Source organism: Neltuma alba, unplaced genomic scaffold, assembly GCF_004799145.2.
Source record: "Neltuma alba isolate B1F8T4 unplaced genomic scaffold, ASM479914v2 tig00011720_pilon, whole genome shotgun sequence".
In the NCBI taxonomy this organism is placed as follows: domain Eukaryota; kingdom Viridiplantae; phylum Streptophyta; class Magnoliopsida; order Fabales; family Fabaceae; genus Neltuma; species Neltuma alba.
The window spans coordinates 14,472-29,015 of record NW_021636352.1 but is presented as its reverse complement, the minus strand read 5'-3'; the positions used below and the strand labels follow the sequence as shown (position 1 = coordinate 29,015).

Sequence of the window (14,544 nt, the reverse complement as noted above, 5' to 3'; positions counted from 1 at the left end):
ATGTATCAATATATAAATTTCATAGCATAAAATCTTTAAAAGGATTATATTATTTATAAGTTAGACATAATGAGACTTATATTATGTTAAACTTCACGTAAAATATGAGAACCCATCTTTTTATCTTAACTGGGGTGTTTGAGTTTCAAATTAATTTAATGATCATGGGAACATGATTTAATTAAAGTAAATAATAATTGTGGTAGGAGCTTGTATATAATTTTTGTAAAATAATAATTTAAGCAATCATTTGAGTTTAAAAGAAAATAAAATTATAGCACTTATGAGACTTATGTATTATTATTCCCCAAAAAAGCCAACTTTCAAAAACTATAATATGTACCACTCATGGTTGCAAGCTTGAAACAACAGAGTCCCAACTTTTTTCTTTTGTCTCCAATAATTGGCAATTTAATTCACAAAGTAACTTAATCAACATCAACATATATTCCTATCCCTTCAATTCCAACAAACATGACCACAACTATTTATTATGTTCTCCTGATATTAAACAAAATTCTGAATTATTACATTTTCTTCACTAAAAGCACTTAAACACCTTTAACCCAAAAAGAATTCCTTTAAACTCTTAGAAAAATTGTCCCATTTTCACTTCCTCATCTTGTTCCTTTGAAACTCATGGCTGCTTTCATCCATGGCCACAATTTCCGACCCCGGCGGTGGTCCGGTGTGGCCCGGCACCCCAACAGCCCTACCACACGACGATGAAGGCGCATCGACACATAATTTGGAGCATTTAAGGTCATTTTCGCTTCACTTACAGGCATGTCTAGTTAATACAAAGCCAAAGAAAATTAATTAAGGTACCATAAAGTCTTTAAGTCTAGACAAAATGTCAAACATCATATACACAGCAAACATGAAGTACAATAACAAAACTTCCTCCGTGAACAAAAACTGAAGTTATTAATATTATTATTATTGTCATTATTGTAATTATTATTTTTTATTTTTGTTATTATTAATAGTATTATTTTTTAAAATTTCATGCGGTCCAAATGTTTTCCCAAGAAGACAAAGCATGCATGGCCTTACCCAGGCTGTCTCATAACTCATCAAATGAGTCAGATTCCATTGTTTTCTAAATTATTTACCTAATCTGAAAGTACGGTCCTCCGACAAGAAAATCCATGTCTCATTTCAACAGTGGAGGCAAAAAACATTTTTTTAATACTTTTTTTAAAAAATATTATAATTGATAAAAATTATTTGAAACATTAGATTCTGATCCAGCATCTCTAATTGTTGTTAGCTAGGGGTATGGAAATTAAAGGTTGTTTCTTTATTTGGAGATGGGGTGGCAGAAATATGTTTATTTTTGGAATATTTAATGGGGAGGGAAAAAAACAAAAGATTGAATTTTTTAAAAGATGGATTTGATTTGGGAAATTAGTTCTTTAATTTTTTTATTAATTTTCTAATGATATTAAAAAAAATTATCTTGGGAACATAAATGCATTAAATATAAGGGTCAATGAACCTTCTTAGCTGTTTCACTGCAAAATTAAATGTTACATTCACATGCAACAATACAGCTAGGGTTATTTGTCCTTTTATCTTCAGTTTGGCCTCAAATCAAGCTCTTTACTTTCAAAATTTAGGATAGACGTTGCTGTGTACTGTTAAATTGAACTTAAAAAATAAAAAAAATTCTTATTTATTTTCTTCAGTATATTCTACTAGTTGGGTTGACTTTGAAACATGGATTAAATAGTAATTTTCACAATGTAAAGTGGTGTCATATGAGAATATCATGGGATCCCTTTTTTTTTTTTTTTAGATTCTTTTTTGTTTAGTGGTCATGACACCCTGAGAGGAATTGTTTTGCCTTTTTTTTTTGCCCCTTTCATTTTTGACATACCAATTCTTACTGAACGCTACAGTAAGGTGAACAAAGTATCAAACCATTCCAACCAATTTCTTTTGGCACCTTCTCTCTTCTATGAAGTATGTAGGGTTAGTTTAAAAAATAAAAAGAAAAAGGGAAGTACACGTAAAATGACTTCTTCTTTTTGGTTACAAAGAGGGCTAAGCCCGAAAGAAAAACTAAGATAAAAAAACCAAGGGGAAGTTAATCCTAGAACACTAGCTACCGTGAAATGACTTTCATATCTAATTGAAGAATGCCAAACATAAATGTAGAACCGAATGATATAGGCCCGATAAATACAGGGCCACTCTCAGTTGAAAGAAAGGCCCAAAAACCAATGGATTCTGAGATCCGTATTGCTAGGTCTGAAAAAATGAGTTTTTTTTCTTGGAGCTGAGAAAAAATGAGTTGTTAAATGTGTATTATATATATAGATATAGATATAGATATATAAATTTATTTTAATGAGTATCTTGAGTGTAACCTGTAAGAGTTCATGAGGGGGGGGGTCTCATTTGTGAGTTATTTATATGAATCAATGTCATTTGAAATTTTATCTCCAAAGTAATGCGGATCCTGTACATCACATGCACTCTACGAAATAAGTTACTTTGTCATAATTTGTGAAAAGTATGATTTATTGACAATTTTTTCATATACTATAGATTGATGGTGTTTAGTATAGGATACAATATGAAATAAAATAAAATAACAATTTTATGAATGTCTTTTATACTCTCAAAAAGGTAAAAATATAACTATTGTTTAATATTAACATTAAAATATAAAAAATTTATGTTTTGATTTTCATAAGATTAAAAAAATCTCTGATGCGTCTAACCATCATGTCTTTGTTTTTTTTTTTTTTTTGGTTTTGCTAAAAAGGCAACATGTCTTTGTATTTGGCAAAAGAGAAATATGAGTAATGCCATTATGTGAGTCTCTTATGAATACGCCTCATCTCATCTTTCTTTCTCTAGATTTCAAAAGGGTTGAAATTCATGTGTGAGGATCTTGTTTTAACCAGAAAAAGGGGAAAAAAAAGAATCCGTGTGAAATATAGAGCATATTCCCACTTGCCAAAACAGAAAGAAAAAACGCATATTCCCCACTTATGCCATTCACCAAACAAAGCATATAGGACTTGAAAGTCAATGTCCATAATCTTTTCGAAACAAAGCAGGATTACACAAAAGGACTGCTTCTATGAACTTGTGATTTTGATTGTTTCTAACATTAAATCAAAATATGCCCTAAATTTGCCAATATGCAATCCACCACCACTATTCAAGAGCTGAAGGTAAAAACTACAAGTTACGTAGCTTTAAGGGGGGAAAAATGAACACACATATTTTCTTTCACATGTTTTCCTTGTCCCTTGTGGGTTTTCATGATCCCCAAACCTAATTACGCCAAAACCTTTCTTTCTTGTTGGCTTTATTCAAACTCATTAGCTAGAAGGAAGAAGTAAAATAATAGTACAATAAATTAAGTCTCAACATTCACTGCTAGCAAGAGGAATGGTCACACAGCTGAAAGGCATGGAATGCCCCAAATTTTAGTAGGTATAACCCTTCACAAACATTCCTTTCTTGGCTTCCTCACTTTCACCCTCAGCAGAGTATCTTCCAAGTTGAGCAAGGGAGTTTGCTTTTGCACGCACCAAAAGAGCCTTCTGTGCGGCTTCTACGTTCTCTGGCCGCCCTTGCCATGTCTTAAGTACTGTGTTCTGCAGTGCACGTGCATACGAGAAGGAAACATGCCATGGGTTGGGACTTTGGTTCATTGCGTTAAGATTTAGTGTTGCCTCCACTTCAGATTGCCCACCGGACAAAAACTGAAAAGAAAATCAAAACATATTTACATGGTTCTGTTAAAGTAATTTCTAGTTCAAATCTCTAAATTAAATACTCTAATGTCGAAAAGATGACAATCATTCATTGGAAATTCCGACTATTGATATGAGCGATCCAGATCTTCTGAGAACTACTTCATCCTTAATGAAAGAAGAAATGTAGACTATTCAGATTGAGGTGATGATTTTCCGGCCAAAAACGGGAGAATCCTGACTATGAAGCTAGTATCATCATAGTTTTGCTTGCCAAAATAAATATCCCTAAACTTATAACCATTATAGCCAGCTAGAATCAAGAATAAAATAGAAACATTTGTAATAAGTGATTTAGGACTCTAGATTCTCGTAACCTGAGGAAGAGATTTGTGCAGAAGGAAGATAATATTTCACTTTTTGTTTTTTTCTTTCCAAAACACAGGAGAAGGTTTAACAGCCGTACCATGATTCCAGGGACTGCAGGTGGAACTCTTCTTTTGAGCATTGTGAGTGTATATTTAGCGATGGTTTCTGGGGAAGCCTTTTCCTTGTGTTCAGCTCCAGGAGTCACCATGCTAGGTTTGAGCAATATTCCCTCAAACACAACATTGTTTTCAGCCAAGTAGAAGAAAACTTCGGCCCAAACCTTCTCTGCTACTTCCAGCGTCCTTTCAATTGGGTGGTCGCCATCAAGAAGGATTTCAGGCTCTACAATTGGCACAAGGCCATTGTCCTGCATTGGCAATAAAACACACAAGTCATTCATATAATTCATACAAGCAGACAAAAACATATCAAGTAAATTGACAATAATAAAATGATATATATGTTCATCACTGACTATATCATTTTGAATTACAGATCATTCAAATAAGGTGATAGAGCTTGAATAGGGTTCAAGCATTTTGAATTATAGATCATTCAAATGAGGTGATATTCAAGACACTCTGCAGTGAAACCCTGCCAGGGGAAAACAGTAAAGAAGAGTGATGCATATATACTAACCTCAAGCATCAAACATAAAATTTAACCATGTAGGAAGAATCTTACCGTTAACATCTAGAAGTATGAAGAAGGAAAGAAATATCAAAATCTCAGAAATTAAAGTTTCACACAATCAGGGCAATCTCAAGACCTCAAATTTTGCTAGTCTCACGTCCCCCCACGCTTCCAACAAAGTGGGGAGACTTTTTTCACCTCTTACATTCACTCATCTTAAGCCTCAGCAAGATGCATGAGAAACAATAACTTCCATCAAAATGAATAAAGTAATTTTGAAACAACCCAATCACGAATGATCTTGTACTTCAGGGGAAAAAAATCTTGTCCTTTTAATAGCATGGTGACATAGTCAAAAAGAAGACCACAATGGCCTTCAGTTCAGCCCATTCAACTGAAAGAACCTCCCAATAGAGAGAGTGGATACAAATAGGAGAGCCAAGAAAATGCAGATGCAAATCAAGAACAAAATACCAGCAGCCAAAAAAGGTTCTTATGTGAATGAATACCTGAGAGATGGCGGCATATCGTGCAAGTCCCCATGCAGCTTCTTTGACAGCTAATGCAGAAGGACCACTAGGAATGCTAACAACTGTTCGCCTGTGTAAACCAAAACAAACCATCATGCACACTCAAATTTGATACGCTTACTTCAGTAAAATTTCATAAACATAATAAAAAATTAAGACTGTTTAAAATTTTAAAAGGAGTAGTGAATGACTTACCACTTTGCAAATCGAGCACCTTGCTTATAGTATTCAGCAGATCTTGAAGCCAATCCATCTAAACCTTGGCACCAAGATTCATTGTTAGACCCTGGCAGCGGGACCAGACCCTGAAATGCACAAGTCAGAAATATAATTACTAAATCAGTCAGTAATCAACTGGAGCAGAGTTCGTGTTCTAGATATTAAAATCAAAGAATTAGTCAAGGTGAACGTATATGCCATACCTTGTCAACCTTGATGCCGGGTACAATCCTCTCCTCACGTAGACAATCCACAAACTTCTTTCCATCTGTAGTTGACTGGTAAAGGGTCTCTTCAAATAGAATAGCACCAGAAATGTATTCACCAAGGCCAGGAGTGGTCAGCAAAAGCTGCCTATAGGCTTGGCGATTGGTTTCAGTGTTGTCCAATCCAATAGATGCTAACCTCTTACCACAGGTTGCATTTGACTCATCAATAGCCAGGATTCCACGACCAGGGGATGCAATAGATTTCTATACAGTCAAGAAAGAAAACATAGTCAGGAAATTGGAAATGTTCATTGGTCAAGCTCTGCAAATGCTGTTCTAATAACATAGACTAAAATCTAGATCTACGCAAAAGCAAACCATCTTCCAGGAAAGATTGAAGCTTTCCATTCTATCAATCATACATTACCAGATCCAATAACGACAACAATAGAATAGCATGCTAAGCATAAAATTAATAGGTTGTTGAACAAATTCAAAACTAGTCACTGAGGTTAGCCGAAGATTTAAATCAAGTATGTTGGTCCTTAACGTCGGAGACAAACTCTCAGTCCCTCAAACCACATTAAGCTAATATGGTTTAACATCCAACTAGTAGTCAAAAGAACACGTAGCAAACAGTTACACACTTGAAAAGAGAAAAAACGTGAAAAAGAAGCAAGAATTTTTTTTTTTTTTTTTAAAACTAGTATCAAGAGATGCGAGAAGCATCACACACAAGCTTCAATTTAAGATACAAGGGAAAAAACAATAGAACTAAAAGACATCAATCTTTCTCTTCTTAAATTGAAGAGGCATGAAAAACATGTTAAAAATTGATCCAAACACGTTGAATTCAACGACAATATTTGATCAGAACAGAAGAAAATGGACCGTTCCCGAAACAACGCGAACAAGATCAACAACAACAACAAGAAGAAGCATACCAAATACCACAAAATCCCGAAGCTTAATTCAACAATCCAAAATCAGAAGAAGTAGAAGGAGGGTGAAGAGGGAACCAACAGCGGTTTGGATGAGTTGGTCGGTGTAGGAGGCGCGGATCGGGACGGAGGCACGACGAGTAGCCAAGCGAATGGAGGATCCCGCGCGGGAAGAGAAGGATGAGGGCTGGCCGATCCACTGTGAGGAGAGAGAGTTGAGGTTAGCAAAAGTGGCAGAGGCCATAGCGTCGAGGAAGGAGACACAGAGGTGGAAGAGGAAGCGAGAGTGAGTGTGTAGGTTGAGATTTTGCGAAGATTTCTGAGAGGCTAATGCTAATGGGAAGAGTTAAGAGAACAACGCTGCCGCGGGTTTGTTTGTTTCCTCGGGCACTCCGCAGACCAAAATTGAGGCTGTAATAAGACAATGAACATGCGGCAATACCAAACAACAAACAGTGCCTTAGATGAAAATGACCATCTTGTCCATCCTTCGGTTTGTCTTCTTTTTGATCCTCCTGTCTTTTTCACATTCCAGGTTCTGCCGTCATATAGAAACGCAAATTAGAGAGATCCTGTCGTACAACAAACACTAAATACCAAACGATTTATGAGTTGAGAAAATGACAAAAAAAATCATGAAATATTTGTAATTCAAATATTGTTAAAATGTGTTAAAATATGGCAATGAATCTTAATTTAGAAATTAATAATTTTAAGATTTTTATTTGTCATTCCCCTTATAAGCCTCTGATCCATGATTTTATTTTTAATTAATTTAAAATACTTTTAATTAAACACGTCTTTTTAGTTGTGAATTGTGATAAGAAAAAAAAATGCAGGAGCTCTTTTTAGATATATTAGAAGCCAAAAGTTCTTTTTAATAGTAAAATACTTCACTTTAATATCGTTAATTTTTTCCAAAAAATTTCTTCTTCTTCTTCTTCTTTTCTCTAACATACCATACTCTCCTATTTTATATGCTCATTTTGATGATTAAGGCGAAATGATTGAGAGTATAATAATAATCATAGAGGAGAAAGATGGAAGAAAAAATACAGAGGGGAAGAAGGGGTATTTTCGTCCACTGGGATGTTTTTGGCGTGGGAAGGTGGACTGTGCACGGGGCCGGTGGGCCCTAGCGATACCACGTAATATCAATTGACCAGCCCTCACATTTGGACTCTCCCAGGTGTCACCCCCACCTACCCACGCGGCCACCCGCGCAGCCAAACTCAATAGTCAATGACACCAGAGAGCGCCCTGCTAGTAAGGGGGATCGGGGTTTATTTTTCGTAATACAATGAATTAAGATTTGAATCATTGCTAGAGAAGATATCACATTTAAAAAGTATCTGAATAAAACCAAATTATAATTTAGAGAATAGCTTCTGAAAAAAATAATTTTTAAGTACAGATTTTAAAAGAATAGATTTCATAAAAAAATAATTTTAATAAAATAAAAGTGTTTGGATAGTTGTTATTAGAAGTACTTTTCATATATACAAATTACTAAAAAAATATATGTTAATATGATAATTACATAAAGAATAGATTTTATAATATATTTTTATTTGAAGTAATAAATTTGTTAATAATACATTTTTTTTGCCAACATAATAAATAATATAATTAATGTGTGTATGTATTTATAAAATATAGAATTAAATATGTTTTCATAAAAATGATTTTTTTTTTTTGCCAATTGAAAAATATTTTTTTCTTAAAGATTTTAACCATTAAACTCCATAACTTTTTTTTACCGCTAGTTTTTTTAACAACATATGACTTCTAATTTTTAATACAAGAGCTATTTTGATATTCAATTTAGTTCTAAATATAAAACCCTAACCTTTTTTATTTCTCATATTTATCTATTTTTTCTAAAATAGTCATTGTAGTAGTTACATATGTTAAATATTTCATCAAATGATACTTCTAGTTAGTGCATATAATTAGAAAGAGTATTTTAGAAAAAAAATAATATCTATTTATTACAAATAATTAACTTAACTAAATTTTTTAATCTACTCGTATTAGTTAACTCTCTTATATTAAAGACTAGAGGCAATGTTACAATGTAAAGAAAAGGACCACATTTTCAAAAAACAACTTTTTTTTTTTGCTTTTCATGAAACCATGGTTTGGGTTGGTCAAACCATGATTTTGGAGCCAAACCATGGTTTTATAAAAATGTGGGGTGTTTGGCAACCTAAATCCTAAAACCATGGTTTGAGCTCCAAAAGTGCTTTTGGTGTTTCTTTTCCTTTTTCTTTTTTATTTTATTTTAAAGTATTAATTATTGATCATTTGATAGTAGTAACATTTAAGAAAATATATGAGTAAATATAGCATTTATGCGTAAATTATACTACATAATTTAACAAGATAAAATTGCTAAACTATAAATATGATATATTATCATTATCTTAATTCAAAACGAGTTTATTTTAGACAGCAGAGAAAAAATTATATGAAATTCAAGAGTATAATGGAATCCATCAGTCTGATTGGGTTGCACTAGGTTAATCTTGAATAATTCAGATTGATCTTATATTCTGATCGGTTTAAATGAAAGACCGGCTTTTTTTACCAGTTCAACCAATCCATCCCATTTTATAATAAAACTTGGAAGAATAGAAAGAATATCAAGCGTGAAGGGGCCAGAAATCGAAACCACCAAATGCCTTAGTTTTTTTTTTTTTTTGGCGCCGGGCTTAATTAATTCGCTTGAAGCGCGCGCACTGTCGATGAAGACGAAGACTTGGGCTTCTCTTTTTTTTTCCTTCTCTCTCTCTCTCTTCAAAAATAAGAGCAACATGATGAGGCTAGTTTCACCTCAAAAGTTACAAGAACTTAAACAGCGATACAGCTCTTTTATACACACACTACAGATGAGTATCATTTTATTGGAGGCCACCTCTTTAAGTATTAGTTTATCATGTTGTGAAAGACTAACTTATTTGCCTGCAAGGGTTGGGTCCGACTGGTCGCAAACGGGGCGTAAGGCGCGTTCTCTTATCGGGTCATGGGCTCGATTCCTGGTGAGGCACCCTAGGATTAGTCTGGCTGATACGCTGGGATACCCTGAGTTAGCGATAACATCCTACTCAAAAAAAAAAGACTAACTTATTTTATTAAATCCAATCGATTGATAATGTTACAGCCTTTGATATATAAAATGTGGCTGCAATCTAATTGGGTTGTGTATTCCCGATTAAATCACCGTTCCTGTGTTTGTTAAAGGCACTTACCATCATTTCTTTTTTTTTTTTGGTTGAAAAAATCTCATATAAATATTATTTGAATTCATAAATTTTAAATTAGTCATTCCAATTTCACAAAGGATAAATAAGTCTGCAAGTATTAAATTGGGATTTGTGAATTTTGACAAATTACTTTCATGTCCTTTCTCTCATTTATTTTTTCTCATCTCTTTCCCTTATGCTTTACTTGGATGAAAAGAAAAGTTGAGAGGAAAAAAATAAAAAGAAAGAAAAACCAGAGGGAAGATGTTATCATCCCTCTTGCTTGAACAGATGAGAGAGCGTAAAGAGGAAAGAAAATTAGCAAGTATCTAAATGACTAAAATGTCCTTATCAAGATACTCTTCCGATCCTTAATATAAGACCCATTTAACTAATTTGATTAGATTAGAGAAGTTAGGTAAGTTTGTTAATTATAAGAAATGTGACACATTTTTTCTAAAACACCATAATCATCTTTCTTAATATCCCATCTCCCTCTTCTACTTGATTATGGTTGATGAAGTATTCATAGGGATAATTTAGAAAAAATTGATAAATATGATAAATTGGTCTTATAGTTAGGATAAAAAATAACTCAACAATTAGGTCCTATATTAAGGACCGGAAGAGTATATCATATTTAAAATTAAATTAAATTAAATTAAATATTGTAATAGAAAAATTATACTAATATTAACATCATCGAATAATTTAAAATGAAGTTATTGGGTTTATATATATTTTAGATTATTTTATTTTAAAACCAAATTATTTAATAAAAATATTGTTTTAAGATAAAAAAAAAGTGAATAAATTTTTAAATATAATAAAAGAAAATAAATATGGAGAGGAAGAGAGAGGATGGGCAAAATAAATATGAAAAGGAAGAGAGAGGAGGGACAGTCATGAAAATCTTATTTTTCTTTCCAAATCTCTCCATATATGGAGAGAAAATTTGAAGAGAAAATGAGGTATGAGACCCACTTTATTTTCTCTTCTACTTTTCCTTCCTCCTAGTCAAGTAAGAAAAAACTTGTTTCTCCCCATATTTTCTTCTTTAGTTTTTTTTCCTCCCTAATTTTTCTCAATCCAAGCAAGGGCTTAAGTTGCAAAATCAGAGAGAGCTCCTCTCTTCTTTCAATGCCCTTCTCCTTAATAGCAATTACAGATCTCCTTATTTCCAAATTGTTTGTCTCCGAACTTCCAACTCTGGTTTATCTGTTGATTGTGTTCCCTATTTCGCTTATCTCAATGTTTCTTGTGTTGCCATTTTTCACTCATGCAGTAGGATGCTTCTTTATTTTTCTAGCTTCCTCATGCTACTCGAAAAACACGTCTATACCTTGGGCCTCCTATTTCCCCTTTCCCACCTCTGCCGATAACTGCGCTACTTTTGTGAATAATGATGATTGTGGCTTTATGTATCTTGTCATGAAGAATGAAGGCTACGTTTATATAGCCCATATGCAACTAAATGTCATTCATAGAATCTTTTGGTTTTTGGCTTTTGTTGTAGGTGATGTACAGTGAATGAAATATGTTATGTAGTTTCAATGATAAGAAATCATTAGATCCAAGTTTAATCTTAATGTTAACTCGGTATTTGAACATGTGTAATGTTGTTGCTGGTATAGAGTTACTAGTTTTTGATAAATACTATCGTGTTAGTAATCAATTTCATTGCAAGTGTAATAAATTATGGAAGTTACTATCAACATATTTATTTTGATGTATTTCAGGTGTACTTGTAAACTATATACTAATTTCTCAAAACAGTTAACCCTTTTTTAATTCCTTCAAGAGGTTATATTTGGTGAAAATTAATCAAGTTAATAGTATAAAAATAGTCAAATACATTTCTCATGTTGTCATTCATGTTACATGTCTAATCAATTTGTTTAACTCAACCTCTCAAATCGCACCACATCTGAAAATGACTAATAATAGCTTACAAACACATTATGAAAATTGCTAAATTCATTTTGTAAATTGTTAATCACGTTACATGTTTAGTAAAATTGTTTGGAAATAGCCAGCAACAAGTTGCAAAAAGCATTATAGAAATAGTCAATTTTATTTCGCAAGTTGTTAATCACGTTACATATTTAGTAAATATGTCTAAAAATAATTATTAAAAGTTGCAAAGCGTGTTATGGAAATGGTCAAAGAAAGTTGTCAATTATGTTATATATTCAGTAAACTTGTCTAGAAATAACTAATAATAAGTTGCAAAACGCTTTATAAAAATGGTCAAATTCATTTTGTAGTTATTAATCACGCTAAATGTTTAGCAAAGTTATTTGGAAATAGTTAATAACACGTTACAAAATGCGTTATGAGATTATCAATTTCATTTCATAAGTTATTAATCACGTTATATGTTTAGTAACTTTGTTAAACTCAATTCTTGAGTTTCATCGTCTGTAAATGGATAATAACATATTGCAAAACGCACTGTAAAAGTAGTCAAATTGAATTCAAAAGTTGTCAATCACTTTATAAATGTTGTCAAAGGCTTGATTGATTATAATAACACTGAAAGGCAAACCCTTTTGATGCTTTTCAAGTCACTTCAGTAATATTTTAGTCTTTCTACTAAACCTTGCAAATTCCAGATTCATACCTCATGTTCATTTGGTTTTTTCACTTATTTGCATGACTTATTTATTATTTTAAATTTTAATAGTTATTTTTGAGTTATTTTTCTTTTTTTGGGTCAATCACTTGCCACCATTTCACTAATTACAAAAATTGTTAAATCATTGAGTTTATTTGAAAAGACAAAAAGAATAAATCTACTCTCATTTTAAACTATGAATTATATATTGAAAATGAAAAAAAGGAAAATTACATTAAATTTTAAATGAAGACATTTTTACAAAAATGAACTACCTAGATATCTGATCCGTGAATATAAAAAATTAGTTAAATTAGTTATTTATAATAGATTGATGTTAATTTTTTTAAAAATGATTTGTTAATTGTATGTATTAGAATTACCTTGGATGAAAATCCCTTAACATATGTATTTAATAGAAATGCTTTGTAGAAAAACTATAAATATGAGAAACAAATAAATTAAAATTTTATATTTAGAATCAAAGTGGACTCTAACTTTTATAACAAAGACTGGATGTAATTGTTCATCCTATTTAGTAGCATTACCTCTAACTATTAAATATATAATAATTAGTTGGGTTGAATCTGGTTTTGAATATAATACATCAATATATTTTCTCTAATAAATTTATAATTTTTTTTTTCAAAATATCCTTATGGATTATAATGATACTTCCTTCTCCTTCCAATACACATGATAAACATGATAATTTAAAGGGAAAATCATATTGAAGGTACCTATACTTTCTCTCAATTTTTAATTTGGTACCTATGTGTTTTTTCCCCTTTAATTAAACATTTAATTTTATCTTTTTAGCAACATTAGCTCTTATAACTTTGTTCTATTGATATTTTTAGTCTCTATATAAGAATTAATGATGTTAATAGAGGAAAAATAAAGATTTAGTTAAGAACAAAAAACATATAGGTACCAAATTGAAAATTGAAAAAAAGTATAGGTACCTCCAATATGATTTTTCCTAATTTAAATGAATTAACATATTTTGTTATAAATAATAAATTTAACAAATTTTTTAATATTTTAAAATTATTAATTTATAGAAAATAGTACTTATAATGAGGATTACTTTTTTTTTAGTACTCATCTAATCCTTAATGTAAGATATAATTAACTAATTTAAATATATTGAGTATATTAGTTAAACAAGTTAATATTATGTGTTTTTTTGTAAAATATCTTAATAATTTTTCTTAATTTTTTTCTCTATCTCATATTTGATTATTGTTGAGAAAATATTAATAGAATTAATTTAAAAAAATTGAAAAATAGTTAAAATAAGTTTTATATGTTAGACAAATATTAATTTTTAAATTAGGCACGTGAGGAGTATCTGGTAACCAAAAAGAGAGGAATATGCCGCAGCAGATAGCTTCGTGAAATGTGCAAATGGCTGTGCTTCGCAGAATGCTAAGGCCACTTCAACGCGGAGACATTGGCATGGAGAGCTACGGCAGGTAATTGGACAAGTAAGATTTTAATGCTGCTGTAAATGGCTCTGTGAAATGTGCAAATAGTTGTGCTTAAATTAATGCCACTTCAATGCACAGCCATTGACGTATAGGCCAGTTGGGTACTTCTTTCTTAAAAATGAGTGATGCCATGTATCATATGCTATTGGTTCTATTTATAAAGTAATTCTAACATATTTTATATAAATTAAAAATAATTTTAAATTTTATTAATTTTTATTTAAAGTTTAATAAATTTTCAATTTTATTTCTATTTAATATACATTATATCTTATATAAACAAAATCAACGTAATAATAAATAAGAAATAAAATTGTACATCCATATAAAAAATTTCTCTCAGTACCCTATAAATAGGATCAAAAAATACTTTATCCTTTTACCTTATAAATAGTACCAGAAAAGTATTAATTTGTTACGAGTGAAAAAGAACATACTCCTAATTGTCCGTTGTTCCTGGCCACTCTATTTTAAAGTTGATTTTTTTTTTTGGCCAATTCAAAGTTGAAATTGCTTGATCAAGAGAGCCAGCTTATTTGTTGACGAAGGTGTAAATAAGTCAATACTTA

At 31.5% G+C, this 14,544-nt stretch overlaps 1 protein-coding gene across 1 annotated transcript; it reads right to left on the bottom strand.

The window, feature by feature from the left end:
• Positions 1 to 3,029: 3,029 nt before the first annotated feature.
• Positions 3,030 to 7,000, bottom strand: LOC114717232 (fructose-bisphosphate aldolase 3, chloroplastic). The gene is made up of 6 exons (XM_028902331.1): positions 6,703 to 7,000; positions 5,674 to 5,943; positions 5,447 to 5,556; positions 5,231 to 5,321; positions 4,186 to 4,455; positions 3,030 to 3,728 (listed from the first exon to the last, which is right to left on the bottom strand). The coding sequence occupies exons 1-6, from the start codon at positions 6,862 to 6,864 to the stop codon at positions 3,450 to 3,452; spliced, it is 1,182 nt and encodes a 393-aa protein (XP_028758164.1). The 5' UTR covers positions 6,865 to 7,000; the 3' UTR covers positions 3,030 to 3,449.
• Positions 7,001 to 14,544: the final 7,544 nt, after the last annotated feature.

Bases quoted from the DNA above. Each gene is read 5' to 3' on its own strand.
- LOC114717232 (XM_028902331.1), bottom strand. From the start codon at position 6,864: ATGGCCTCTGCCACTTTTGCTAACCTCAACTCTCTCTCCTCACAGTGG. The intron at 5,322-5,446 runs GTAAGTCATTCA...TGGTTTACACAG, and splicing joins GGTGCTCGATTTGCAAAGTG to GCGAACAGTTGTTAGCATTC. The intron at 3,729-4,185 runs GTACGGCTGTTA...TTTTCTTTTCAG, and splicing joins CTGCAGTCCCTGGAATCATG to TTTTTGTCCGGTGGGCAATC.